This window comes from Archocentrus centrarchus, chromosome 10 (assembly GCF_007364275.1).
Source record: "Archocentrus centrarchus isolate MPI-CPG fArcCen1 chromosome 10, fArcCen1, whole genome shotgun sequence".
Classification (NCBI taxonomy): domain Eukaryota; kingdom Metazoa; phylum Chordata; class Actinopteri; order Cichliformes; family Cichlidae; genus Archocentrus; species Archocentrus centrarchus.
The window spans coordinates 4508569-4536115 of NC_044355.1; the positions used below are offsets into that span (position 1 = coordinate 4508569).

Here is a 27547-nt window from a genome sequence, read left to right on the forward strand (position 1 = left end):
TGACTTTTTTCCTGTTATTTCTGTTCTGTCAATCTTAAGTATAACGTATTGTTTGTTTTGTTACCTTTAACGGTCAAAAACGAGACACTAGACTTTACATGAGACTTTACTGTTGATGTAGACTGTGATCAGATGGCTTTTATTTTGAAGTTACTAATCGGAAGTCGTATGTCTTTTCCATTCATTCCTTTTAACCGTCCTCAGTACGCCGGTCGGATTTAGCTAGGTTCGCTGGAACAAGTGTTGATTTGTACTGAAAAATGTCTCACCCAGTACCAACCGACAAGCCTTCAAACCCTGCAAACCCCCGGGTCTTCTTTGATGTAGACATTGATGGGGAAAGAGGTCAGCACATCTTAAATTCAATGTTGTTTAACATCCATTCGAAACCACTATAACGGTTAGCTTTATTAGCTTAGCACTATCCCGGCACGTTCTAGTGGCTTCTAGAAACGGCACATGCCAAAGACGTTATCAGCCAGAAATAAACCAAGCTGCTAATTAGAGATACTTGTCCTTTAAAGAGCATTTGCGTTCACTGTGAATCACCTGGGTGTCAGATTAAAAGCGTTTTGTGAGCCGGTCTTGTAAGAATGTATGAGCCACGTGTGATTGTTTTGTAGATAAGAGTTTTACCTCAACCTTATAACTGAAACACACAAGGCTTAATGAGCTGTAACTACACAGTCTATTGCATGGTAATCATATGTTTAGGTCACTCAGTTATTTTTAAATGATCATGGCATGTAGTGAATATCCATCTCATCGTTTATAACCAAATTACACCGCGGTGAAGTTAGTTTCAAGTTGGATATTGGATATTCAAGCTAGGGGCATCTAGCTCACAGTTGATCCGATTCAGGGATTTAGGCCAGCCGCTCTCTGCCGCTCCCTGTTCTCACGCGCGGAGGTTCACTTAGGGACTATCAATAAATTTCCGAACCAAACACTCTTGAAAAAACAAAAATAAATAACTTATCTTGTGACCACCTGTTCAATGTAGTTCAAAAGAAAGAATTTGAAATTATATGTAGAAAGTAAAACTGGAAAAAAAGCAATTTGTGACCCACAAACTCAAAATCCATGTGAAATAATTCTGATACACCAGGCAGATGAGGCACAGCCTTAATGCTATTGAAACAAAGTACAGTTTTATTTTCCTCACAATCTTGAGGAAAATGAGAATATCTTTATTGAAAAATACGAGCAACTCACTGCTGAACTCCCCCGTGTCCAAAGCATTATTTTTAAGAAATATAAGGAGAGCAGAAATTTGAACGAAACAATAAATGTGCTTGAGGAGCCGGTGGATGACGGTGAATATGACGAAGACGGCCAAGTGCCATTTCTGACCGCAGAAATGGAGGCAGAGATTAAAACACTTGAGAAGGACCTGCATAATCTTCAGAAAAAAGAACACTTTCTCCTTGATCAAAACGCTTGTGTTGTTGCTGAGCTGACCGAGGTGGTAAGCCAGAGAGACAAACTAAAGAAAAAGTCTTTAGAGCTCAGGAAAACTTCAAAAGATCTTAAATACCAAATGGAAGATGCTCAATCTCTATTCATGAAGAATGAAGATGAAATAAAAAACCTGAACAGTATGGATGAGCTTTTCTTCATGGGACTGGGCCTGCAATCCCCTCAAACCCTACTGACACTTTGAGCATGGTCCAGTTCCCTTTTAAATAATGGAATGCTGGAATGTGTATTCTGGTGATTTAGTGATATTTCCACAGTTGCGGTCTTGACTGGTGTTGAAATCAAATCCCGAGTCCTTAGTGTTCAAGTCCATGAAAAGACCGAGACCATCAAAAAGCGGTCTCGAGTACTAGAACACTAGTTGATATTAACACATCTGTTTTAAGAGTGCAAACGATCACTTTTGGGCACAACACCGGCAGCCGCTGCATTCCTGGCCGACATGGCTGGAGCCAGAACCAGTACGCTGGGGGCTGGGACTCCAATACATGGATGAAGAATAGAATAGAATAGAATGCCTTTATTGTCATTATACAGGATGTACAATGAGATTGGAGGGCCACTCCTGTTCAGTGCCATGTAACAGAAAATCAAACTCTCTAAAATAAAAATATTATAAAAATATTATAATCTAGTATGATCAATATAATCAAGAGATATACAGAAATAAACAATGTGTAAAATATACAAAAAGTAGAATGTATAAAAATATATACATACATTGGTGCATCTGTACATTGTAAGAAAAATAAATATGTGTATACATATAATAATGAAGATGATGAATATTGCACTTGGTGAATGAATATTGCACTAGTGAATGAATACTGGATATTACACAATATAGGAATGTCAGATATTGTTCAGTATGAATAATATAATATTGCACAGTTACAGTGGGTGAGTGTGTGAGTTCAGGGTGGTGATTGCTCTGGCGAAGAAACTGTTCTTGAATCTGTTTGTTCTGGCTTTGATGCACCTGTAGCGCCTGCCAGAGGGCAGCAGGTCAAACAGGTCAAAGCCAGGGTGTGAGCTGTCCTTGATGATGTTCCTGGCTCTGCTGATGCAGCGGGAGGTGTAGATGTCCATCAGGGAGGGGAGAGGGCAGCCAACGATTCTTTGTGCTGTCTTGACTACCCTCTGAAGCCTGACCCTGTCTGCCTCAGTGCAGCTGCCGTACCATACTGTGATACAGTACGTCAGCAGGCTCTCAATGGATGAGCAGGAATGGAAGCAGTCGACTCCTACCAGATGGGGGCACAAAACGAGAAAAAAAATTCTACAGTCACCTTATTTATTCCTATTGAAGATTATAAATCAGGCGGCGGACAGAAATGTGCACAAAGGTACCAGAACGAAGCGCAATCAGGGCAAAGTGGAGAAACTGGGAGGAAAAAGCGGAAGACGGAGCAGAATCTCCTCCTGCCGCTTCGCTGATCTCCCGTCAAAATGGCTGATTGGTCAAATTATCCCAGGGGACTTCATTTCAAAAAAATCTTTAAGAAATTTTGAACAGTCAGTGGGATATCCCAGATTAATCCCAAAGGCATGGCCAAGTAAATACATATAAAACAGGACATTATCCACGGACATCCTCACCACAATGTGCGGAGGGTGCAGTCGGAAAAAATATATAAAACAACCAAAAATGAAAACTTCTAACAAGTTTATTTAAAGTAGAACGGTTCAACAACAACAAAAAATTAATACCACAAAAATCAGTGGGTCACATGACCTGGAAGCTACTGAAGTAAAATCACAAGTTTTAAATAAAAAAATTCCTAAAAAAAATACAAAAAAGGCTTAAAATGGAAAAATAATGAGTGTGCCTCATCTGCCCAGTGTAGTAGAACAATGTCACCCAGATTTTGAGTCAGTGGGTCACATGACCTGGAAACTATTGATGGAAAATCACAATTTTTGATTTAAAAAAATTGCTAAAAAAAAATTTGAAATTGCTTAAAATGGGATAGAAATTTGTGTGCCTCACTGATGCAATCTATTGGCATGATTTGATATTAGTTTTGTCACAGGTGGTCACAAGTCAAGGAATTTATTTATTTTTGTTTCGCAAGAGTGTTTGGTTCGGAAATTTATTGATAGTCCCTAAGCGAACCTCCGCGTGTGAGAGGAGGGAGCGGTAGAGAGCGGCTGGCCGAAATCTGACTCCCTCAATCGGATCAGCCGTGAGTTAGATGCCGCTAACTCTGCGGAGCTTGAATATCCAATATCCAACTTGAAACTAACTTCACTGCGGTCCAAAACCCAGTGCATTTTATTGTATCCGGGTATGTACATCTGATTATTATAGGAATTATAATATTGAACATCTCATTATTCGGATTGACTGGATCTTTAGTGAGAAAATGATAAACAATAATGGTTCTTTTTATACTGTAAATGTGTAACTTGATAACCTGGTCCAGACTGACTTCATCGCTGTAGGTGAAGTCAGAATGTGTAACTAAACTGAGCTCCTTTCTGTCCACAGCTGGCCGAATTGTTCTCGAGCTCTTTGCTGATATAACCCCAAAGACTGCTGAAAACTTCCGGGCTCTGTGCACTGGAGAAAAGGGCAGTGGCAAATCGACTGGGAAACCGCTGCACTTCAAAGGATGCCCGTTCCATAGAAGTAAATAGCCTTCATGTGATGTGACTTTTAAGTCTGGAAGGAGAGCTAGAAGATGAATAACTGAGTAGTTGAAAGGACGTCCAGGGCAGCGAGACATTTGGAGAATATGTAGTTTAATGGATATTCAGCCTGTTTCTGAGGAGAAAGTCCGGGTTTAGGTGTAACCAGTTACTGAGAAATGAAGTCCATGAGTATTCTTTTTTTAAGCTGTGAGTTCAGATAATACTGCTTACATGGCTAAATGTCATATTGGGAAGTAATATATAACAAATACATAATGCTATTGCCTACATTGGACAAACAACATACACAGAATAAGAAGTAATAAGCTGCTGTATGTTATTAAATGAATAGCTGCTTTTTCACGCACATTTCTCTTAATAATTGTGAGATTAAGTATTTAATATGCAGAGCGAGTACTTGGATTTTCATGGGATTGTTGAGCCCTTGATAGTTAATGTTTCATATTAGGAAGACTGGAGCAGTGTTGACATTCAGCCTGTTTAATCTGGGAAACGTAATGTGGCTGTAAATTTGTTCTTGGCAGTCATCAAGAAGTTTATGATCCAAGGAGGTGACTTCTCAAACCATAATGGCACGGGGGGTGAGAGCATCTACGGGGAGAAGTTCGAGGATGAAAACTTCCACTACATGGTAGACTACCAATCACCAGAACTTTAAATGTGTAGCCAGTTTCACGCATGCACTCCAGCTCCAAACCTTTTGAGGACTTACCCAACAGAGGTGCAAGAGAAACATTGTCCAGTCTTTAACCAGCAAGCTCTCAGGTGCAGAGTATGTGTGATGCTGGATTGCAGCAAAGGATGCATAGACATCATATGTGCTGCCGCTTCTGTCCAGGCATTTAGCCACCTGAATTCAGCAAGACATAAGCAGATATTTCACAAGCTATATGGCAGATTTCCAACCCCTTGACAGCATAAAGCTGGTATAAAAGGTAGAATTCAGCCTGCTCTGTACCATTCCAACATGAAGTGTGTCATCACAATACTGCAAACTAACCAGCTTAGCCTGCACTAAATTGTACCAAACCGATGTCTGATTTAAAAGCTCTAAAATGCTTTAGGACATTACATGTAAGATTTAAAACTTCCAGTTTATAAAAGTTTCACTTGCTGAACAGTCTTTACCTTTGAAATAATCTCCCTCCATCTCTGAGTGTCACACGTTAACATTATTTTTCTTTCCCGGGGAAATACAGTAACTGTACATTAGCTTGCAGACGCATTTATATTTATTGAGCTGTTTGAAAAGTTATATTTGAAATTACTTTCCACTTTCAAAAAAAAAAAAAAAAAAAATCCTGTTTTTGCTGCTCCTCTTCTGTAGTTGGCTGGGCTGAGGTATAGCTTTATATACATCTGCACCATGAATGCATCACAGGGAATATGTGGGTCGTGAGATGTCGTTATTTTCACATTACTGAGCAAATATCTCTGTGCCATCACTGGAAGCAACGACAGGCTGCAGCACCAACACCATGAGCTCATTCAACAGTAACAGCTCATTTATGTGGCCGACTGTGCAGTGTAACCTGTGCAAGCGGCTGACGCTGTTACTGGCATTCATGCTTTTGCATGGTGTTAATTACCTTGTGGTCATGTCCCAGTGTTTTATATGCGGTGCCATCCCCGATAGAAAGAAATAAAAGGCTGGGACTTTTTTTCCTCCTGTGTTTCCAGTTTTTTTCAGAGGCAAACATATTTTTCCCTCAAGTTTTTCCACTTCCTTGTACATTCCCTCACATCCATTCTAATAATTCCAGCAATCTCCCTCCAGGAATACTTCTCAAATAAGACATATAAATTTTGGTTATGTTTATGCTTAATGTTTGAAGGTTGTGCTGCTTTTTTCCATCCTAATTTTTCATCCCTGTGTAGCATGACAAAGTGGGTCTTCTGAGCATGGCCAATGCTGGGCCAAACACCAACGGCTCACAGTTCTTCATCACAACTGTTCCCACACCGCACTTAGACGGGAAGCATGTGGTCTTTGGACAAGTGTTGAAAGGGATGGGAGTTGTAAAAATGCTGGAGTGCATTGATACCAAGGATGACACCCCCGTGAAGGTAAATGAGTTTTTATCTAAAAACTGACATTTACTATTCGACCAAGATAACAGCTGCTCTTAGAAGTTGATGAAACCAATCTGAGATTTTCTTTCATGTTAAAACCAAAATGCCTTTGGTCTGTTTAGCACAGCAGTCTTTCTGTCTTTAACTTTCTGCTAACATCTGCATTTGCAGCCATGCATCATAGCCGACTGTGGCGAGCATAAGGATGGGGACAGCTGGGGCAACGCAGCAAACGATGGAACAGGAGATGTCCACCCCGACTTCCCCGAGGACTCTGACATCGACTTTAAAGATGTGAGCATCAGTGAGGTCTTTGATCTTCAAGAACTCGGGTTAAATTTGGCAGATAACTGCTCTGCATGGACCAGTGTGGCATTTTTGAAAATATGCTTGTTTGCTGCCTCATCTAAAGCCAAGATGAGAAGACTGATAGAAAAAAGAAATTCAATATCAAAATCCAGGTCATGTTTAGCCTGGCATATACTGGAAGCAGGTGAAAACAGTTCCTCAGCAAATGAAGAGCTTGTCCCTGCAATAATGGGTCATAGATTATTACTGGCATTATGTTGTGCATGTTTTCGATAAATAAAGCATTTTAGAAAGTCTGGAGGTCAGACTTTATGTTTATAAACTTTCTGATGGAACAATTTGTGTGTTAGTAATGTCTCCTTGTCCCCGGTGTCAGTCTGTGCTCCAACCAGTTATTGTAAGCAACAGAAATGATGGTTAAAAACTGCAAAAATAAAATCAAAGTTTCCAATTTGACTTTGACCCGTACTTCCTTTCAGGTGGACAAGGTTCTGTCTGTTGCTGAAGATTTGAAGAATATTGGAAACAACCTTTTTAAGAAGCAAGACTGGAAAGGTGCAGTCCAGAAATACAGTAAAGCTCTAGGGTAAGGCACGGTGTCGGTTTACTTGGAGTCTTAATCAACTTTACTTAATGGGAAGTCAGTTTGAAAAGTGACTATGAAAAAATAATCCCCATAAGTTAAATATTACTCCCAGTAACCCAGAAATGATCTTTATCTGGCAGAGATCTCGGTGATGATTGCTGTGGTGTATGAGCCTGATTTTCCAGTGAATCAAACAGCGGTGAAAATATTCTCAGCGACTAAAATAAAAATGATCTCTTTATATACATAGGTACTTGGAGGTGGGTGAAGATCAAATGGAGGAGGAGGTGCAGCAGAAGCTGGAGCCCACAGTCCTCAGCTGCTTCCTCAACACAGCAGCCTGCAAACTGAAGATGCAGCTGTGGCAGGAAGCTCTGGACAGCTGCAACGAGGTGACGTGAGCCGGAACAAAGCAGCGTTTAACATATTACACAGAGTCAGCGGAGTGGTCCCGTGTGGCTGCTCCCGTTTGCGTCTCGTGAACCCTTCAGGCACCCACTCCTGGGAAAGGCTTTACATGATTATGTTTGAGGGTGTCACTCAGCACTACAGGTTCTGTTTCTGAAGGCAGCACCCACACATGGTTAGCCTGATTCTGTCCAAAGTCAGTAAAATCCATCTACCAGCACCTTTAACAGTATTAAAAAATGTGCCAAAATCTGGACACTTGTCATAAGTGTGGAATTGCAAAGGAAAATTGTCAAAGTGGGTTCTGAATTCCTTTTAAATTACATGCATTTTACACCAATTTAGTGTCTTTGAATTTATTTGTGTCTTTGTCCCAAAAAATCACGTTGAACTGCTTTTAAATTCTGTGTAATAGAATGTAACATTTTAACAAATCATCCACAGATAACAGTTTCTGTCGTCTTACAGGCTCTAGAGCTGAATGAGGGAAACACTAAGGCACTTTTCCGCAGGGCTCAGGCCTGGCAGGGGTTAAAGGAATACAGCAAAGCCATGGTAATGTCTACAGAACAGCCTTTTGTGTTATACTGTACAACCCACCAGTTCATGTACACATTGCCTTTATATGTATCAATCATCTAATAGACTCCTGTTAAAAGTTGCAGTGAAAATGAAACATGAAGTATTTTTTATGCTTCTCACTTGACAGTCTGATCTGAAGAAAGCTCAGGAAACTGCTCCCGAGGATAAAGGTAAGGTCTTCAGTGTTTTGCCTTTTAATCAGAGCGCTGCTTTGATTTGTTGTCATACCAAGAAAGCAGCAAAGTTTTTTGTTTTTTTACTGGTAATATTTCTTGCATATTCACGTTATTCAAACTTGGCATGCAAGCTCACAAAGAGCGACACTCCAGCTGGGAAAAAAGTTGTTTTCCTCATAATGTTTTGTGTTCCTCCTAATTGGACTTTATGCAGAAAATGAATAAATTTAGTCCCTTGAAAGGTCAGCTGAAACACAACAAATCAGTTTCTTTAATGGCTGGATTTTACATGATTAGTATAAAAATAGGATGCCATATGTTGGGAGGAGGGAGTGTTCAAGGGACCACATCCCCACTAAGTGTGGTGCATAAGGCTCGCTGCGAAACTGCTGCTATTTCCAGCTTTTTGACAGTGTTTCATAGCCCTTTTGATATGTTAAGCTTCAGTTGACTGGCTGTAGGCTAGAAGATAAGAGCTATCAGTGTGCTTCATGCTCTCTGTGGCTTTAGGAGCAGGCTGTCTTTTTAAGGAAAAATCACTAGCCAGAAAAACAGGCAAAAAGTGGATGTATGGGAACTAAAACTCAATTTGAAAACTGGATATTTGAGGAAATGTTAATAGAAACTAGAACAGATTTAAAACATTTTTTATTTCTTCTTCTCACAGCTATCACCAATGAATTGAAGAAAGTCCATCTTAAAATCCAGGAGGAGAAAGAGAGAGAAAAGAAAATCTATGCCAAAATGTTTGCCTAAACTATCTGATCTCAATGCAGTGAGTTGTCATCATTTACAGTGGAAGCCACACTCACAGCTAAGGAGTCTGTAACCAGGTGAAAATATTCAATATTGTCATTTGTCATGTCCGTACATGTTTTTCCACCACGCACATTTCTTCATGTCTGTAACGAGGGAACAGCCGCTGTAAGCTTTGACCTGCCTTTACTGTAATGAGTATTTAGAACGTCAGTCTGACTGATTGCACTGGGCCGAAAAACTGACCCACGCTATGGTGGTTTGAAGATGATTAGCAAAGCGGTGTTGTGTTTACTGTATTATACCATGGTAGGGATTTTAAGAGTCCTCTCGGCTACGAGCAATTTATCCATTTGTATTTATTTGTTTTGTTTTTTACAGAAGTCAATAAAACAAAAGGATAACCGTCAAGTTTCTTTATTCAGTACTGGCACATTCTAATATATACAATACTGTATTATACTGCATATTCTACCAGTGGTGCTGAAATGAACCTGAGGTGACGATATATATACACACACTATCACAGTTGATCAAGTATTTCTTAAAAACATAAAAGAATCACTTTTAAACTGTTTAAAATGCCTCCAAAGCAGTGAAAAACTGCAAATTCAGACTGAAGTTTAACATGGCCCTGCTGAACTGCATCTCAAAATACAGTTTTAACATCCTTTGTTCTTTCTTTTTTTTTGTACCCTCAAATAACTACAGTTACTGATCTCCATACTCAGGCACATTTTCCACACTTGCATAATCTTTCAACAGAAAAGGTAGAAACAGACAGGATGGTCACAGCCCATTGTAAGCTGGTCCGCCACCGCCCTCCGGCACAACCCAGTTGATGTTCTGGCTCGGGTCCTTGATATCGCAGGTCTTACAGTGGACACAGTTCTGAGCGTTGATCTGCAGCCTCATCCCGTCTCCTGTTTCCATGGGAACATACTCGTACACTCCTGTTTGAGTGAGAGTGTAAAAAAGTTAGAAAACAGATTAAAAAAATGCCATCTGCCTAAGTGACATTTGTGTGTTACATACATTTACACCAAATCTTTATTTGGATGCTGAAGAGTTACATTTACCAGATTCTGGTCATTTACAAACGAGCTTCAAAGAGACTTTGCTCTTTGTCTAATTTTCTGAGAAGATACTCAGTGAAAGACTTTGGTGTTTTGGAGTGCTGTCTCAACATGGGTGTTATACTGGGGTATTATGAGGTAAAGGCCATACTACATGTTTCACGTCATTTTCACACAATCCATTCAATGACAACTTGCTCCCTATGAATGAATTTTCAACCTGAAGAAAACACATCCCACATCTAAAAAAAAAAAAAAAAAGGGGGTCGCATTATGGTTGCTGCACTGATGGTCTTCAATCATGTGTGCTCTTTTTTTTGTCCAGGTATGCTGTTACTGCATAGACTGTTTATTCAGCATGACAATGATCCCAAAGAAGCCAGTGTTAGATACTTTCCATATAGTGGATCAAAATCTGACATTTCTGCATTCGTCATTTCATCAGTTTTGACAGGATCTCCAAATGTGACAGAGCCTGCAGTGTTTTACAGATGGCTGTAGACACTGTTCTAACTAGTGTTCTAGTCTTCAAGACACCGTTACAGTTCAGATCTGCTGTAGATTGTTTTTAGGCCTGCCACTACTGCTATTGCCCTCCACTTGTCCATTTCTCTCATTTTTTATAGGACACACTGCGCACCATGCTGATATATATACCAAGTTTTGGCTAAAAGCTCTTTAGGAATCACCTTATTGGTGCAAAAGTACTACGGTATATTTTATGTCTGTCAAACTGTTATCTCTGGCATTTTTCATAGAGTCAATTAAAGAAATGGGAGCTAGGAACAAAGTGTCTAAAGATAAAATTTAAAATAGGTTCTTTGCAAAGTTGGGTGTAGACAACACTGGTTCACAGGTCAGTATAAAGTGGCCTTCTGAAAATGGTCAGGTCCAAATGAGTGAAGAGGAAACAAACAAACAAAATCAGCCAATGTTAAAAGAAAAACTGTTTGCTTTAAGTTTTTTTCTTTAATGGTTGCCACAACCATTAAAAGATTTTGCCTGCAGGCAACAATTCTTAATAGTATTGCTTTCATTTTCACAGTAATTTTGCTAAGTGGGTAATTTACGATCTCTTTTTAGTGGAGGCACCGCACTCATTAAAACGGGTCCTTTTTCACTCATTAAAAGGACATTTTGTTTCTCCCACAAAAGGTCAACAAGATGAAATAATGTGAGTAAAGTTTGATGGTTTATCAGCTTTTCATTAGCAAACATCGCCTCATCTCCTAGTTAGATTATTGCTCACTGCTTTATTTTTTAAAGTACAAATGTAGACCTGAGTATTTCCAAATACTATAAAGACCAGGCTTCAGCCCCTCCCCCGAACTGGATAAGTGGAAGATAATGGATGGATGGACTACAAAGACTTCAGGTGTAGACAGTGATGGCAAAGTCATAGATTTAATTAATTTTTAATCTACAATTGCAAAATTAATTAGACCAATCATGGTTAAGGACCACTCAGTCCCCAGATGAAGGCGACCTGTGGTAAATACAGATGATTAAAGTCTCCAAACAGTCTGAAATTGGTAATGATGTAGAGTGTCTACTGTTGAAGCCTCGTAAGGGTACAGCATGTTTTTTGCTCTCTATTCTAAAAAGCAAAAAATGGTACTTCTACAACTATATCTTAAATTTTAAACATGTAGCAGGTTCTATAACATTTTGTAACAATATAAAATCAGACTTATGATACTGCCTACTTTTCTAGCTCATGGATAAGCTACAGGCTCTAAAGTTGAGCGAAAGTAAGAGATTTAAGCTGTATTAGTCCCTTGCTGCTTTTTGTCACTGCTGCATTTTGCCAGCCAACACTGGCGTTCCCACAACTATTTTAAAAAATGTTGGACCTTGCTGACCTAAAGCTGCACTGTGTACAGAGATATTAATGTAACGGCTGGCCTTTCATATCCAGTCTCCCCTGCTTTTAGGGGCTCACATCTGTGGGACTCGACGTGCGCTGGCTGCATTTTACTTCTCGTGAACCTCACATCATTAAGTTTCAGTTCCCAGAGAATTCAAATGGAGCCAGAGTCTGAGAGGCACAATAATGAGTTTAGCTTCACCTAAAGAGAGATAAACACACAGAACCCGAGACTGTCTGGCTGGCTTAATAAACTCACTCATACCTAAACCTACTGATAATAATGTCATTACATTTGTTGTGAACTTTGGTTTTAAAAAACAAGAAAAGGTTACTCATTACCACAGAGACACCCTGAATTTTTTTTTTTTTTTTATAAATACTTAGCTTGTTTGCAACTTTGCCTGGTGTGAGAACAAAACACGACCAATCAGGTTAGAAGATTTCCCACAGTTTTTCCACATGTAGCACACAGAAGGAATTAGCAAACCTTGGGTGTGTTAACTTGTGTGGGAGCTACCAGGACAGAGGCTGTAGGAGGCAGCAAACAGGAGGACATGAGAATATTAGTTGCTGCTTTTGCACTTCAGCACAATGTGACATTACGCACACCTTCAGCTAATGTCTGAGCTTACGGCATCAGACATTTGCTTCATCAAAGTGTGCATGTGTCAATACTGCTGAAGTGTTGCAATAAGACATTAAACCATCAGAGCAGCTTCAGTGGGCCTTGCACGTGATTGTACAAGTCTTGGGATTCTTGCTTCATCTGTTATTTTGATGATAGTAGAGAGTGCTGTGTAACGCGTTGATGCAAAATCTCCTACAAGTGTTCAGTGGAGTTCGAGATCTATCGACAGGGAAGGCCGCAGCAATAATCACATAATTTTCACACTAAAACCCAGGATGGAAATGTTTTATTATAAGAAAGGTGATAAATTCTGAACAATGTTTTGCTGATTAGGAATGGCCCTTCCTTCTAAGGGGACAAGTAGTCAAAACAATGCCCGGAAAATGCCTTGCAAAGTTCAGAGCCCTGGATCCTCCCTCTGCTGAACTCAAGGTCTGTATCTCAAGAAAAATGCTGTTAAACTGCAATATTTTAACTTTTTAATAATTCAGGACAGGGTTGTGATGGGGCTGGAGCCTATGCCTGCTGAATTCAGGCAAGAGGCACGAGTCATACTGGACAGTATGCCAGTCTACGACAGAGCGAATAGAGAGAATATCATCACCTACAGCCAATTTAGAGGAAACCGGAGCACTCAAAGAAAACCCAAACAGGAACATGCAAACTCCCGAAAGCCCCTAGCCAACCAGGAAGTTTAAATCTAGTGAGGTGACAATGCTAACCAGTACATGTGTGCCACACCGTTGCTGAAACAACTGGTTCATACTTTATCAAAATGACTGTCTAAGCTATCAAAGAACCAGACCATTGTTGGTTCCAGCTTCTTAAATATCAGTTGTTTTTTCCCCTGAGTATCAAGGTGACTGCTGTGTTTAAACTACACGGTTTACATTATGTAACTCTGCCCTCTAAGTGCATCACTTGTGCATTACTAATGATAGCACGCGCTGTTTATCTTGGTGTGCATATGTAAACAACAGCTCAATTTTCACCTTATTTTACTACCCGGAAAACATTTGCTCTGCTCTTTAGGTGCCGTGACGGCGTTACCTGCGGGGCAGAAACGTTGCTCGGGTCCATCATAAATAGCCAAGTTCTTGGCGACTGGGATGCTGTCATCTTTTAAGGTTAGATGCGGGGGCTGGTCCCCCTCGTGGTTGGTCCCACTCAGCGCCACAGAGGACAGTAAGTCAAAGCTTATCTTGCCGTCGGGCTTGGGATACTCGATCGGTGTACATTCCTTAGCTGGTTTCAGCTGGCTTGCATCAGTACCTGAGAGATAGAGAACAGCTAGTTACAAAATACTGATTATCTCAGCTCGGATAAGATAACCTCTGACCTCAGCTAAAGACAAACCATCGGTATTTTTGCAGTTACTGTGGAAAAACTACAGCACTCTACTGTGCATGTAATGCTCTCTGTACATTCAGTCAAGTTAACTAGACTTTTCCTTAATTTTATGTTTATACCATGTAGTTTTTATTCCAATTAATACTAAGTTACTGCAGTAAAAATGGCAGAAAACAGAAAATGACATTTCAGCTCAAACACCGACTCTCCCCCCATTTTCCTGCCTCTTATTTGTTCGGATTATAGCAAATATCAAACAAGAAAACGGTCATCAAATATTCTCTATCCACAATAAATCTTCCCTGTCCCATGTTAAATACAGCACTTTGCACACTTGAGCATCGCTGCTACTGAGAGATCAGCTGAGCACATAAATATAAATAAATGTTTGCACAGCTTGGCGAAGATTCTGCTCTGCAATACTCACCGCAGTGTTTGAAGGTCCAAGGCTCTTTTCCTCTGAGGATCCAGTAGAAAATCCCGGTGTAGATCATACCACCGTACAGGCCAAAGTAATTGTGGAATGATGGCCTGATATTTCTTACTGCATACAACTCCTTCCACACCCAAGAATTCTTCAAGTTCTCAGCATATTCAGGTATGTGGAGTCCTAAGAAGTAGAAATCATAATAAATTGATGCGGGTTTTGGGGAATGGGTGGCTAAAGGTATTTCCTCTTTTGATTGTCTCTTCAAAGAGGGACTCTCATGTCATTTTATCAAGCTGTAGAAGCCTTTAGAACAGGAAAAAATAATCTCTTCTGCTTTTTTCAGATAAGAGACTTTGTTAAAAAAGAAACAACTTTACTTTGAGGGCACTGAGATCTCTGAAAAGCTGTATTTTTGGAACTCGTGAAGTGTCATTTAGTATGTGCTACAAAACATTAAAATGTCACTATAAGTCTGACACTGGCCCAGACCTGGGGAGGAGAACTGGATACCGAGATCACAGAAGAAATGTGGAGCAGTATTTGGAACTCTGCCAGAAAAACTTCTATCTGTAATCGTTCCTGGGCTTTACAACTTAAATTACTGCATAGAGCGCACTTGGCCCCAAACCGGGTGTCTAAGTTTAAAGCAGGCTCCTCTCCACAGTGCCCTAAATTTAAAATACACGAAGGTAGCTGCACACACTGTCTCTGGTGATGTCCCAAGATCCAGGAATATTGGGAATCCATTCTGGTCGAAATCAGGAAAATTATTAAAATTAACATCAGTTTCAATCCAGTGTCTCTTCTCCTTGGTCTACCGAATAAATATATTAAGAACAAAAACAACAGTAAGTTGCATAATATTTTAACTTGCTGTGCTCGGAAGAATATTTCACTGCAATGTATTTCTAATAAGTCGCCTACTGTCTTGGGGTGGAGGAAGCTTATTTTGGAATACATCCCACTTGACTTTTTAACATGCCATGTCCGCTCCAAGACTGACATCTCTGGCTGCATATGGAAAGCCTTCCTGGACTACACTGAAGGACACGTGTCTACCATCTTGTCTCGAGCATTGATTATCACTTAAGACTTGGACTTAAAAAAAAAAAAAAAAAAGATGAAAAAATATGTAAGGCCCTTCTAAATTTCTTTGGTTTTTCCTTTAATTTCCTCTCTTTTTTATTATTTATTTTTTTCTTATGTATTTTTTAAACTTACTTTTTATTAATAATAATAATAATAATAATAATAATATTTATTTTTGTAGACTGCGCTGTTGAGCCTTTGGGTTGTGTTCTGTTCTTAAAAATGAAAATCAATATATTTGGAAAAAAAGGAATCATAATAAATTGAAGGACTTTAGCTTCTTGGTGTGCATTTGTAATTCAATGCCCCAACTAAACCTGACCTCCCTGAGGACTGGCTGTATTTAAACATATTTCCAGGTAGAGAGTTTAAAATATGCCATTCAAAGAAGTAGTACCCATAAAGTAAGTAGTACCGACCTTCACACAACAATTTTTTGAGCACCTGAATTTGGATCCAATTAAATCAAAGTGGACTAGCACAAAGTTACAGGCTGATCCTGTCAAACTCTTCTGTGTAAACCTGAAGGGCACCTACCATTAGGAGCAGCAAAGTAATCTGGGTAAACTAACCATAAAACAAAAAGACTAAATCTAACCCTAACCCTCCATCCTTGTCCTTTCTGAAAGTGAGTCACAATCCCTGAAACTGCCCACACTTGACATTTTTATTGATACCGCAGTCCCTTGATTGATGCACTTGCAGCTGGAGCCCAGACGGTGCCCCCTTTGGACAAAAGTTTTTCTCAAACTCATAAGCTGTTACTGCCTGACCTTTTCAGCCCTTCAGAAATGCCACCTGCCATTCAACCTGGTATAACACGGCTTTGCAGGGCCCCTCTTTAAGGTTACTTTTTAGTAATGTGGTGTCAGAATTTAGTTGAGAGAGCTAAAATGCTCAACACTTCATGACTGAGTAAATGCAATACATACAGCTACTGGAGCTACCATGATGATAATGATTATTGCTCGGGCTTAAACTCGGTACCTGCTGTCTCCGAGTCCAGATTCTCTGCTGTGACTTTGGGGAAAATGGCCTCAGCAGCCAGCATGCCGCTCTTCATTGCTGTGTGGGTGCCTTTGATCTTTGGCACATTCATGAAACCAGGGCTGCATCCGATCAGCAGCCCTCCAGGGAAAGTCAACTTTGGGATAGACTGAAAAGAAACAGGAAGTAGCTCATGTTTAACTTTCTTCTGTTCTACTTTAAACTAAAACTTTTAATTGGATTTTTTGAATTTGGCCGTTTTATCAGATGTAACCTGGGAAAATATGTCACTACGTCTAAACACATTTTTGGCCCATGACAAAGTGAGAATTAATTAATATTCAGGCATCTATTTATATAAAAGCCCCCCCTCAGGGATGAGCAAAGGCCCCAGCTTTCCTTTCTATGTGAATGAGGAGTGGCTGAGCAGTCATATATATATTATATTTATTATATTATAATACACACACACACACACACACACACGGCAATTATTTATTTATTTTTTTTGCATTTTTTTGGCCACAGCGGCTTTTTCTCAGCAGTGGAGAGAGATAGGAAATGGGGGAAAGATACAGGGGAAGACATGCGGGAAAATTGGCGACGGGCCGGGACTCGAACTTGCGCCGCCCACACCGCAACACGGCATATGTATGTGGTCGCCGGCTTCACCACTAAGCCACCCACGTGCCCCCTACATGGCAATTTTTTACATTTTTCCTGCCAGCTGAAAATCCCGGGTGATTGTTTTGGATTAGAGAACAGAAGTGTTGTTTAGCACTTGTACAAGTAGGATGTGATGGTGTGTCGTGTAGCAACAACCAGAACCTTGTCTATGAAATTTTTTTCAACAATTTTGTATTTTGTGTTTAACCTTAGTATTTATGAAATTACAGAACTAGAATAATTAAGTTATCTAGTTTCTGATGATTGACATCTTTTTAACCACAAATAGGAACAATTACAAATGTTTTCCTGGCTCAAATCGAGTCTTTTTTTGGGGGGGGTGGGGGTGGGGGGGGGGTGGGGGGTGATTACACATTAAACATGACTGGTCCACATAGAGTTGAAGCAAACAGTTACTGTTACTAAGTGTAGCAATAATCCACGGGAGATAAGATTAAAGAGCTGCACGTGACCCAGAACCCCTTCCCTATGAAAAACAAATGATAATTAGTACAAGCTAAAAAGCTGTGTTTGAGAGCCTGAACTGCCTAAACTTTAATTTTATTAGAAGTAGTAATAATATTCTAATTATCCTCTCCATCTCTGATAATGCATATTTGACAGATCAAGTGATATTGCCTAATCTTGTGTCAAACTTTTCAATATTAAAATACACTAATAAAATTCAAACTGACCAATTTACAGACTCACAAATGCATTTGATAATACACAACAAAAAACACAGTTAATGCTCCAGCTGATGTGGGACCAGTTCAGTTTTTTGTTGTTGCTGTTGCTTGTTGTTAACATAACTGTTTCTTCATATTTAATTAATCAAAACAGCCCTTAAGAGGAAACCTAGCTTGTAATGCACTGAACTACCGCGGCCCAGCGCTGCATTCACACTCATTGGACATCTGGATTAATTCAGTACTGAAGGGGACACGTGCACTAAATGACAAATACTTGGGTCACATCATATGACTGATCAGTTTTTATAGTTTTCCTTTTTTATGAGCCAGTTCTGCAGAGTACATGCATACCTGAAATCCTCCCTCATTCAGGGCCCTGGCACCATAGGCAATTCTCTGGCCTCCCTCCAGTGTGGGAGCTACAAAAGGATGGTGTTTCCAGCGCTGGAACTCTCTGAAGGGGCTCAGGTAAGGATTGGTGTAGTCTAGACCAACCTAGGGTGAGAAAATTGGTCAGTTCAATTGGCAGCGACCTCTAGGAAATACACCCGTCCATCAAGAGTGATCTGATCCTTATTAATGAATACCAGAACTTTCTTGAAAGTTCCAGAGAGAAAATTAAAACTATTGGGTGAAATCTGAAAAGCTTTAACCTATCTGTTTTTTCCTGGGAATGAAAGCTCATGGTGAATGTCCAAGAATAAACCAAACTTGGACCACTGTCCTCTGAGGTCCCCTTGTGATGAGTTTTAGATCTGAGGGAGGGCGGGAGTAAAAATTTAAGCATGGGAGGTGTGGAAACACAAACTTCTCTGTGCTTGATGTGTGGCTAAATTTACTGACTGTCCAGGAAAGGCATTGGTCGTAGATGTAAAACCTCCCCGGCATTTATGGCGATGGTTATGAGTATCCATTTAACAACTCAAAATGGCATCATGCAATCAGGACAAAGCATGAGAAAAGCCCTGAGGGAAACTGCTCAGTGTCCTTCAGTGCCAATATGCAAAATAAACTTAATTAATGACCGGTGGAGAGCTCCCTAATGCAGCCTGACAGAGAAAATCTGCAAAAACAGTGACGTCAATTGTCTCAGCACACATGTGCAGATTGGCAGTGGCATATGTTACATGGTTTAAAGCTGTAATCAAATCAGGGTTGATTTGGAACCCACTTCCCCATTTTTTTCCACCATAGTTTATTTCGAAAACCATGATACAAAATATGCAATTTCTTTTAAATAATCTTTATAACACATTCAGTACACAGACACTCCAGATGAAATCATACAACACAAATATGATCTAGTGGGAAGAATCAGTGCAAAGAATGAATAATATAAACTAATAATGTGAAATGCCAAGGCTTGCCCATTTTTCAAGGAGCTTAAAAATTATGCTCAGGTTTTTTTTTTTTCTCATTACTGCCTGCATAACATCCAGTTGTCACGTATGAATTGGTAAAATGTACACAAAGCCACTCACAACAAAGCCCAAGGCCACTAATGGCTCTCCTTCATTTAGATGATACAGAAAGGATCCTCCATACGTGTTTCTGTCCAGGGGCCAGCCCACAGAATGCTCCACTCTGCCGGGCCTCCACTTCTTCTCATCAATCATCCACACCTAAAAACAAAAGACACAGAATTACAAATCATTAGGATGTGTTTTTTCTCCTCTTTTTCTTTCCTTCTCATCTTTTGGGCATTTTGTTTTCATTATTAATATTGTTACTTCAGGACAAACTTAAAACTCTTTAGAAATGTTTGGACAAACCATGCCAAGTCGACCTTTTAAGCCCATTATTATTCCTAGACTGTAGTACCTTTAGTGACTTTGCATAATTCAAAGTTGAAAATGATAATTTATCTTATACTGGGCCTCGGTGAAGACCCTCAGCTCATCCATTCTCTGAAACAAATGGTTTTTAGCACCTCTCCCCTTTAAGTCAGCTGTAATGAGCCTCCTGTCAGTTTGTCTTTATAGGTCATGTGACCCTGGGGTGGAGCTAAGGAGACCTAGCCAGCTGGTTATCATCAGGGAACTGAAGCCACTTAGGACAGCTTTCTTATGGATTGGCAGTGCCTTGAAAAAAAAAAGATTTGTGTTCACAGTCAGAGCAATGTTCCTGAGATGATCATATTAATGAATGAATGAATGAATGAATACCTTTATTAGTCCCACAATGGGGAAATTGCAGTTAACAGAACACCCATCCAAGGAATACAAACAACAGAACAAACAGGGGAGAAGCTATTAAGAGCATCATACAGATCAGGGGGGGGGCAGACTGAAAATGGCCATTTAGAGCACTCTGAAGCCTGAGGTACTGGCTCATGGGGCCTACCGGTTCTAGCCAGCGGTTGATCGTACGGCACTGAGAGTTATCATATCAACCAGCTACCTGGTCACTACCTGAGTAGTACTACGAGCTCTTTTCAGCCACATGTTTTTATTCCCACATGTAGCCTTGGGCACCCTAACATGTGCACTCCCGGTTGCCGGTTGTGAACTTTTTCTGGCTGGAACCCTATTGTATATATGCTAATGAAACTACAGATTCACCCGATCTCTAAATTTTTAACAGGTGTAGACCGTGTATGTTATTTACCTCTTTCAGTCCAATGGCATAGGTTTGGGGCTCACAGTTCTCACGCAGGCTGAACTTGTTGTAAAGCTGCTTGGCTAAGTGGCCGTGACAGCCTTCACCAAATAACGTGACTTTCGCATGGAGCTCCATTCCCCTCTCAAAAACATCCTGATGCAACAGAGAAGCAGATTTCATCAATGAAAGACAAGTAACTGAATATATTAGAGAGAATAGTTAGGTTGTCACAGTGACAAACACTGAATTGCTTTTCATGTGGACACTAATGATGTGAAATAGAGGAAGAAAAAATAAAACCCTCGAAAAACATCAAAGCCTACACTCTCAGAGCCAAATAGGATTTTCTAAATGAACTGAATAATACACACCACCACCACATATAACATGGTTAATGTATATTTTTATGCCTGATGCTTCTGTTTGTTTTATACAGTACAGTCAAAGGTTTTGACTGTACTGTATATCCTTACAAAAAGACTTGATGGATCAAAGCTATTCATGTGTTCACTACAAGAAACAGCCTAATGATTCTAATTTTCATTAAGCTAAGACACCAGGGACAACCGTGGGATAGTATTATTACATTAACTTTTCACAGTACATTACCTTGGGTGAGCCATCCTTGGCAATGCCTACATCATTGGTGGCAATTCCTTTTACACTTCCATCTTCATGAAATAAAACCTTAAAGTAATGCAAATAACAGGAGATGGTTAACTTGGGTCAAACCTATAGTCAGCTAATGCAGTCCACTCATAATGGATGAAAACTGGATGCATGTAAATGAATACTATTTTTTTAAGCCTAGCTAAGAATGAAGACCGGTTATTTGGAGACTTACAGAAACAAAAAGGAAAAGTTTACAATCTGGTTACTGTTAACTGTATTGCTTTGCATACAAAGTAAGACAAACACAAAGTTTGTGATCGACAAAAAACAAATAAATAAATAAAATAAAAATCAAAGGATGTCTCACTTCAGCTGCAGCATAACCAGGGTACAGCTCAACTCCAAGCTCCTCAGCCTGCTCCCCCAGCCAGCGCACAAGGTTCCCCATCCTGATAATGTAGTTACCATGATTCTGCATGGGCAGGCCTACAGACAGTAACCCACAGACTCAACAACTTGGATGCTCCAGAGTTTTATTAACAAGCTGAACTACAGGTTTTGACATAAAAATCTTTGTCCTCGACAATCTCAGTGCAAAACCCCACACCAAGTCTAACCTTCTGTACCTCTTTCTGAAGATATTTCAGTCAACAACAATTTTAAGACCCTTTAAAGCTAACTTTTAACCTTAGACTAATAAACAGGCAGGCTAACAACATCATACTGGCTCATCTAGACTCATGAAAATGTAATTTCATAGTTTACATTTATAGTAGTCAGCGACCACATACATATACCGCGTTGCGGTATGCGGTTTGCGTCCCGGCCCGTCGCCAATTTGCCTGCGTGTCTTCCCCCCATTTCCTGTCTCTCTCCACTATGATAAAAAAGCCGCTGTGGCCAAATGCAAAAAAAAAAAAAGAATATTTCTCTCATTTCTATATGTAGCAGCATGTAAAAACAAAACGAATTAAGAAGCTGCAAACATGAAAATACAACTTACAAATCAGCCCGTTTTTGTCGTCAAAATAGAGTCTAATCAAGAAAGTCAAAAAAAATTGCCAGTTCCTGACATTCAGATCTCTGCATTAAACCATGTAAATTATAAATTATCTCTGTGTTTCAGCACCTGTGCACTTTGCCAGAACTATATGGCATGAGACTGTATTGCACCTTTTTTTTTTTAATTCTCAAAATGAATAAGAGTGTCTTTTACCTGGCAATATGGGAATAGGGATTCTGTGTTTCTCTGTTAAAATACTGAACACATCTTCAGTCACTGGAGTGTTCAACGGTGCCTGTGGTAAGAAGTGTGTTATTGATGGTTTGACTTCCAAAGGATTTCTAATAATTCTAAAAACAAATAACATTTCCTATCATTAACAATATTAGATACATTTACCTTAGATTTTAGATTATATATATAGAATATTGACTTTCAAGCTTCATAGAATTGGACAAATTTGTATTTTTTATATACTGTATCTACACCCAATTCCCATTTTCCTACCAAAACGAAGAAATGAGGGGTTGCTCAAGACTTCTGCACAGTACTGTATGTGATAGTATGCACAGTATGCAGACTTTTTAAATATAGCATTGCAGGCATGCAGTCTCATTATATAATACAGAATGTACAAAAACAGACCACCTATACACGAATCTCATGTTTCACCTACTTACCCCACGTTCCTTCCAATCAGGAATGAGCTCAGTAAGGGCACTGGGCTCCAGGCAGGCCCCTGATAGTGTGTGCGCTCCAATCTGAGGGGCCTTCTCAACAAGGCACACTCGCAGCTCCTTCTCATGTTTGTTGGCTAGCTGCTTAAGACGAATGGCTGCTGCAAGACCAGCAGGACCTCCGCCTACTATTACCACATCTGCCTCATCGGCAAACCTCTCCATTTCGACACCTGCGAGAAGACCCAAGAGAATTAAACACCAGGGATATTATCTGTTATGTGATTAACACCCCCCTCGGGAAAGTACCAGGGGGGGCACTACGGTCAGTGTCACTACTGGTAGCATGAAGTGATACCTGGATGCAACAGAGGCTGTGCATGTAGTCCAACTCAATAAGTGCCATTGCCAGATTTGCTATGTCTCCCTGCACAGTCTCAAGAGCATGGAGGAGAGTCCAGGTGACCGGCAGTCACTCAAGGAGAGCTGGACAGGGCTTTAAAAGGTCCTTAACCCATCAGCAGGACTGCCCCTTTGTGCAAGCAGGAACAGGATGAGCACTGCCACTGTGACCTCCAGCTGCCACTGCTGTGAATGTTTCTGACCAAACAATCAGAAACAGACTTCATGAGGGTGGCCTGAGGGCCAGCGTCCTCTAGTGGGCCCTGTGGCCACTGCCCAACACTGTGGAGCCCGACTGGCAGTTGCCATAGAATAGCACAATTGCCAGGTCTACTAGTGCTGACCTGTGCATTTTTCCAAAGATAAGAGCAAGTTCACCCTGACACATGAGACACACGTCACACGTGACAGCTGTGAAAGGGTCTGGAAAACCGTGAAAGACATTACGCTGCCTGCATCGTTCAGCATGACTGATTTGGCGGCGGGTCAGTGATGGTCTGCAGAGGCATATTTATGGAGGGATGCGCAGAACTATACAGCCTAAGCAACAGCACCCTGACTACCATCAGGTATCAGGATGAAATCCTTGGACACATTGCCTGACCCTATGCTGGTACAGTGGTCCTGGGTTCCTCCTGGTGCACAACAATGCCTGTCCTCATGTGGCGAGAGTATGCAGGAACTTTCTGGAGAAGAAAGGAATTTATACCACTGACTGGTTCCCATGCTCACCTGACCTAAATCCAAGACTTCTGGCACTTTATTGAATACATCCGACACTGTCAGTTTGCACCTCAGACTGTCAAGGAGCTCAGTGATGCCTTGGTCCAGATCTGGGAGGAGATCTCCCAGGACACCATCTGTCATCTGATTAGGAGCATGCCCCGACTTTGTCAGGCATGGATACAAGCATATGGGGGCCAAACAAACTACTGAGTACCATTGTGACTTGCTGCAATGAAATTTGGGCAAAACAGACAAGCCTGTCGCATAATTTTTCCACTTTGATTTCTGGTGTGTCTTTCAATTAGGCCCTCTATCGGTTGGTAATCTTTATTTCCATCAAACAATGTGGCGTCCTTTCATTCCTAACACATTACCCAGTCCATATCAGTATAGATGTCCAGCATACCCCCCCGGGATCTGTAAGAAATATTTAGCATGAAAACAGCAGCTCTATCTTGCCTAATGCTCTGAACTTTGGTTAAAGGCAAAGTAAAGCCACACAAACCAAAAATTTATATTTTTATTTTCCCATAGAACCAATTGTATCAAACATTTTATTGTTAGAAATTGCCTGGGACAATATGTAGATCTTCCCTTCTGTTTGTTTGTGGAGGTAGTCTTCTTGTTTCCTTTTTGTCTTTAGAGGCACTCATTTTCTGACTCATACCAAGACAACATTCATTACTTGTAGATTTATTTATCAGCTGTTTGTTCTTTGCAAGACGTGGATCTGATTGGATAGTGTTGCCATTGGTCGTAGTCACGTGAATCACAGGTGATTTAAAATGGTGTCAGCCTGTGTTTCACTGTTTGATAAAGAGCAGGTGTGCTCCAAATGTCACACTCTACTAAATGCAATAAATAAGAACTTTACAAACCATTAGTGTTTTCTGTGGCTATCTGTAGAAATTTTTTTTTACTTATTTGCACTGATGACAGTGTGAAACAGGTTTCACTCAAATCTAACTAAAATAAACAACAAAAGTACTTACTGAATTGCAAACAATCGACTCAGTGTACTTGGAGTAATGCTAGAACGACAATCAGACTTCACAAAAACAACATTTTTATGAACTAGATTCATTCTTATGAGTTAACTAGCTTAAATGAATCTGTTTTAACCTTCTGAGCACAACAAATACACACTGCAATTTCTCTTAGGATGTACACAATTTGATTTACTTGTTCGATTGCTTTGTGCAGATGACCTTATGCACCCCAGCACCAAACTCTAGTGATTCTTCAACTACAGCTGCCTCTGTAAAAATGGCTTTATTAAGTAATTAACATATGTGAGAGGACAATGTGTCACATATTCCTCAATTAAGCCACAAAATGCATGAAATCATGAACCTAACTGTAGTCTGCAAGAATGCTTTTCAAGTGCGTGTGTATGAGAAAGAAAGAGAAGGAGAGGTATAATGAAATACTGAGAAAAATCAAAGTCTATCAGTATGACTGCAGGTAAAGAGGGAATGGAGAGGAGGGGCAATTTTTCTCAAGTACAGTACAAGTTAACCAGGCCTAAAGTGAGTATGAGGTTCACCCTTAGTTTCAAACAGGCCAGTGAGAGCCAACAATAAATCAGAGCATCCCTAGAAACTGGTCCTAAAACTGACTGCTGATGTGACAGCACACTAGGAGGAGAAAAAGATGACATATGGATTTCAGTGGAGACACACTCTCTTATTTGATAAGAATGCATTTTAAAGCTGTACAACATATTCCTACCCAGTACTTCAGCCTGTAATCACTTGTGTTAAAGACAGGATGAAGGTCCAGTTGAACATGGACTGAAAATCCCCATATATCAGCAGCACATGACTCAATAGTGTTGAGCTTGGGAAGGGTGGCCACACTGCTGTGATTCTTGCAAAAACCAGACTGTGTGTGGAGAGCAAAAGGTGTTTATTTTTTCCTTTTATTAATGCTTATTACTGTCAGACATGTTTAACTGGCATTAGAAATGAGAAATTTTATAACCATATTGTGAGTTTTACACTGGCCATATGCTGAAATTGACAGTCATGTAACAATCAATCACAAACATGGATAAGACCAAGTAATTTGAGTTTACAGCAAACATAATATATGGTACTAGAATTTCCTGTCAAGGTGGCTGCTGATAAACAAGTTGTTGACGGCACATGATCAAAGTTTGAAAGAAAAAAAAAAAAAAGAGCTCTGTCCCCTGAAGATAGGTCAGATGTTGGTCAGGAAAATAAAAACTCTCACCTTCCCATCTTGGATCTGTATCTCGAGGATGGATGGTGTAGTGTGTGGTAATGCGGGGTGTTGACACTGTAGAGCATGTCCTTCTGTGTAGTGATGTGTAGAGCTGAGGGGCAGCATGCTCTGGCTGTATTGTCTTCAGTGCCCTAATACATCTGTGGGCTGCAAGACAGAAAACAGCTGCCAGTTAAGACCAGTTGGTTGGTGGGAACTGTTCTAACTTGACAGAGTTCAGCCTGTTTGTGTTTAAAAAGGATAAAAGATGAATCGAACGACTTTAAACAATCACGAACAGTTAAAGCCTACGAATTTAGGCAGGTTACCTGATGTAGTAAGGGGACTTCTGAAAACAAAACACGTCAACAAATAGAACGTGTAGTATTTACCCTGCACAGCTAAGTGCCAGGCTTGCAGCTACTCTTTAACTACTGCAAAGATAAGCCCATGACAGTGAATTAACATCAGTATTCCGTCAATAAGTATCTGTTTAACCTTCAAAAGACGTTTAAAAAAGTCAGTAAACTTCTAAAAAGTCGTAAGTGAGTATGTAGCTTAGACTGAAGACGCAATTTAACTGACCTACATACTAGTTCAACTTTAACCTACTTATTAGCTTCGCGCTAACATGGAACAGGGTGCTAGGCTGTTTGGTGCTAATGCTACGCTTAGCGTTGGTAAAAATGCCGAAACGCGTTTAAGAATATCCACTTAATTACTTGCAAAATGCTAAAGCAAACAAGCATGACAACAAACAATGCTGGTTTCCAACTATAAACACAGTGCACACTCGAAAGGTGTTAACAGGGTATTAGCGGACGTACCTTGACATGAGTATCTGCTAGCTGGAAACATTGTGTGTCTGCTAGTGCAAACTCACAAGCAGACAACGGGTTGTCTTTTTTTTTTTTTTAAAAATCAGCCTGACGAGAAGCTGTTACGTCCTTACTTTGTTGCCAGTGCAAAGCTTACGCAACCGGTCCACCTGCTGCGCAAACAGTGATCCGAGATAAATGTAGCTTACAAAACAGAGGTCTCATAACACAGACATTGGGAACGTCAAAAGCTGCGCCGCTGCTGCTGCGCCGGTTATTGAAGAGAGCTGCAACTGCGCAAGTCGCCCTCTGTCATAGCCAAGTGAGATTGTAAAGTTTGTGCGTCAGACATTATTTAAAGGTGTGCTCTCAGGCCAATGTCCAGGTGGTTTGATTTTTACAGGCACAGATGTGTCTAAGTTAATCCAGTCTAAGCCACAGTTTCCTTTAAAATATCATCCTCTTATCTGATACAACTGACTTAATTTATAGTTGTCAAACATGTACCTGCTCCACCAAAGGGGAACTTTCAGCTCAATGAGTGGACCAACTTCAGGTTTTCTTCCAGCTATTGCAGATGTTTTGACCCGTCCACATCACGTGACCACAGTTAAGATAGTTTCACCGCAGTTTCGACGGATGGCTTACCTGCTACTTCTAGGTTTGATGA

General features: G+C 40.3%; 2 protein-coding genes across 2 annotated transcripts; one reads left to right on the top strand and one right to left on the bottom strand.

Moving 5' to 3' along the window:
* Positions 1 to 162: 162 nt before the first annotated feature.
* Positions 163 to 9430, top strand: ppid (peptidylprolyl isomerase D). Its single transcript, XM_030738640.1, has 10 exons — positions 163 to 345; positions 3971 to 4111; positions 4659 to 4765; positions 6013 to 6201; positions 6379 to 6501; positions 6996 to 7102; positions 7353 to 7494; positions 7979 to 8065; positions 8220 to 8262; positions 8936 to 9430. Exons 1-10 carry the CDS (start codon positions 261 to 263, stop codon positions 9022 to 9024), a joined length of 1113 nt encoding a protein of 370 aa, XP_030594500.1. The 5' UTR covers positions 163 to 260; the 3' UTR covers positions 9025 to 9430.
* Positions 9426 to 27147, bottom strand: etfdh (electron transfer flavoprotein dehydrogenase). Its single transcript, XM_030738639.1, has 13 exons — positions 26887 to 27147; positions 26069 to 26227; positions 22709 to 22938; positions 22242 to 22323; positions 21393 to 21511; positions 21023 to 21100; positions 20420 to 20566; positions 19294 to 19434; positions 18164 to 18307; positions 16455 to 16623; positions 14376 to 14558; positions 13649 to 13870; positions 9426 to 9977 (listed from the first exon to the last, which is right to left on the bottom strand). The coding sequence occupies exons 1-13, from the start codon at positions 26915 to 26917 to the stop codon at positions 9814 to 9816; spliced, it is 1869 nt and encodes a 622-aa protein (XP_030594499.1). The 5' UTR covers positions 26918 to 27147; the 3' UTR covers positions 9426 to 9813.
* Between the last annotated feature and the right edge of the window lie 400 nt (positions 27148 to 27547).

Excerpts from the sequence above, each read along its gene's own strand:
- ppid (XM_030738640.1), top strand. The coding sequence starts at position 261 with ATGTCTCACCCAGTACCAACCGACAAGCCTTCAAACCCTGCAAACCCC. Across the intron at positions 6,502-6,995 it reads CTGACATCGACTTTAAAGAT|GTGGACAAGGTTCTGTCTGT; the intron begins GTGAGCATCAGT and ends ACTTCCTTTCAG. Across the intron at positions 7,495-7,978 it reads CTCTGGACAGCTGCAACGAG|GCTCTAGAGCTGAATGAGGG; the intron begins GTGACGTGAGCC and ends GTCGTCTTACAG.
- etfdh (XM_030738639.1), bottom strand. The coding sequence starts at position 26,917 with ATGTTTCCAGCTAGCAGATACTCATGTCAAG. Across the intron at positions 22,939-26,068 it reads TACAGATCCAAGATGGGAAG|GTGTCGAAATGGAGAGGTTT; the intron begins GTGAGAGTTTTT and ends GTCTTCTCGCAG. Across the intron at positions 14,559-16,454 it reads TCTGGACTCGGAGACAGCAG|GACTCCACATACCTGAATAT; the intron begins GTACCGAGTTTA and ends TCTACTTCTTAG.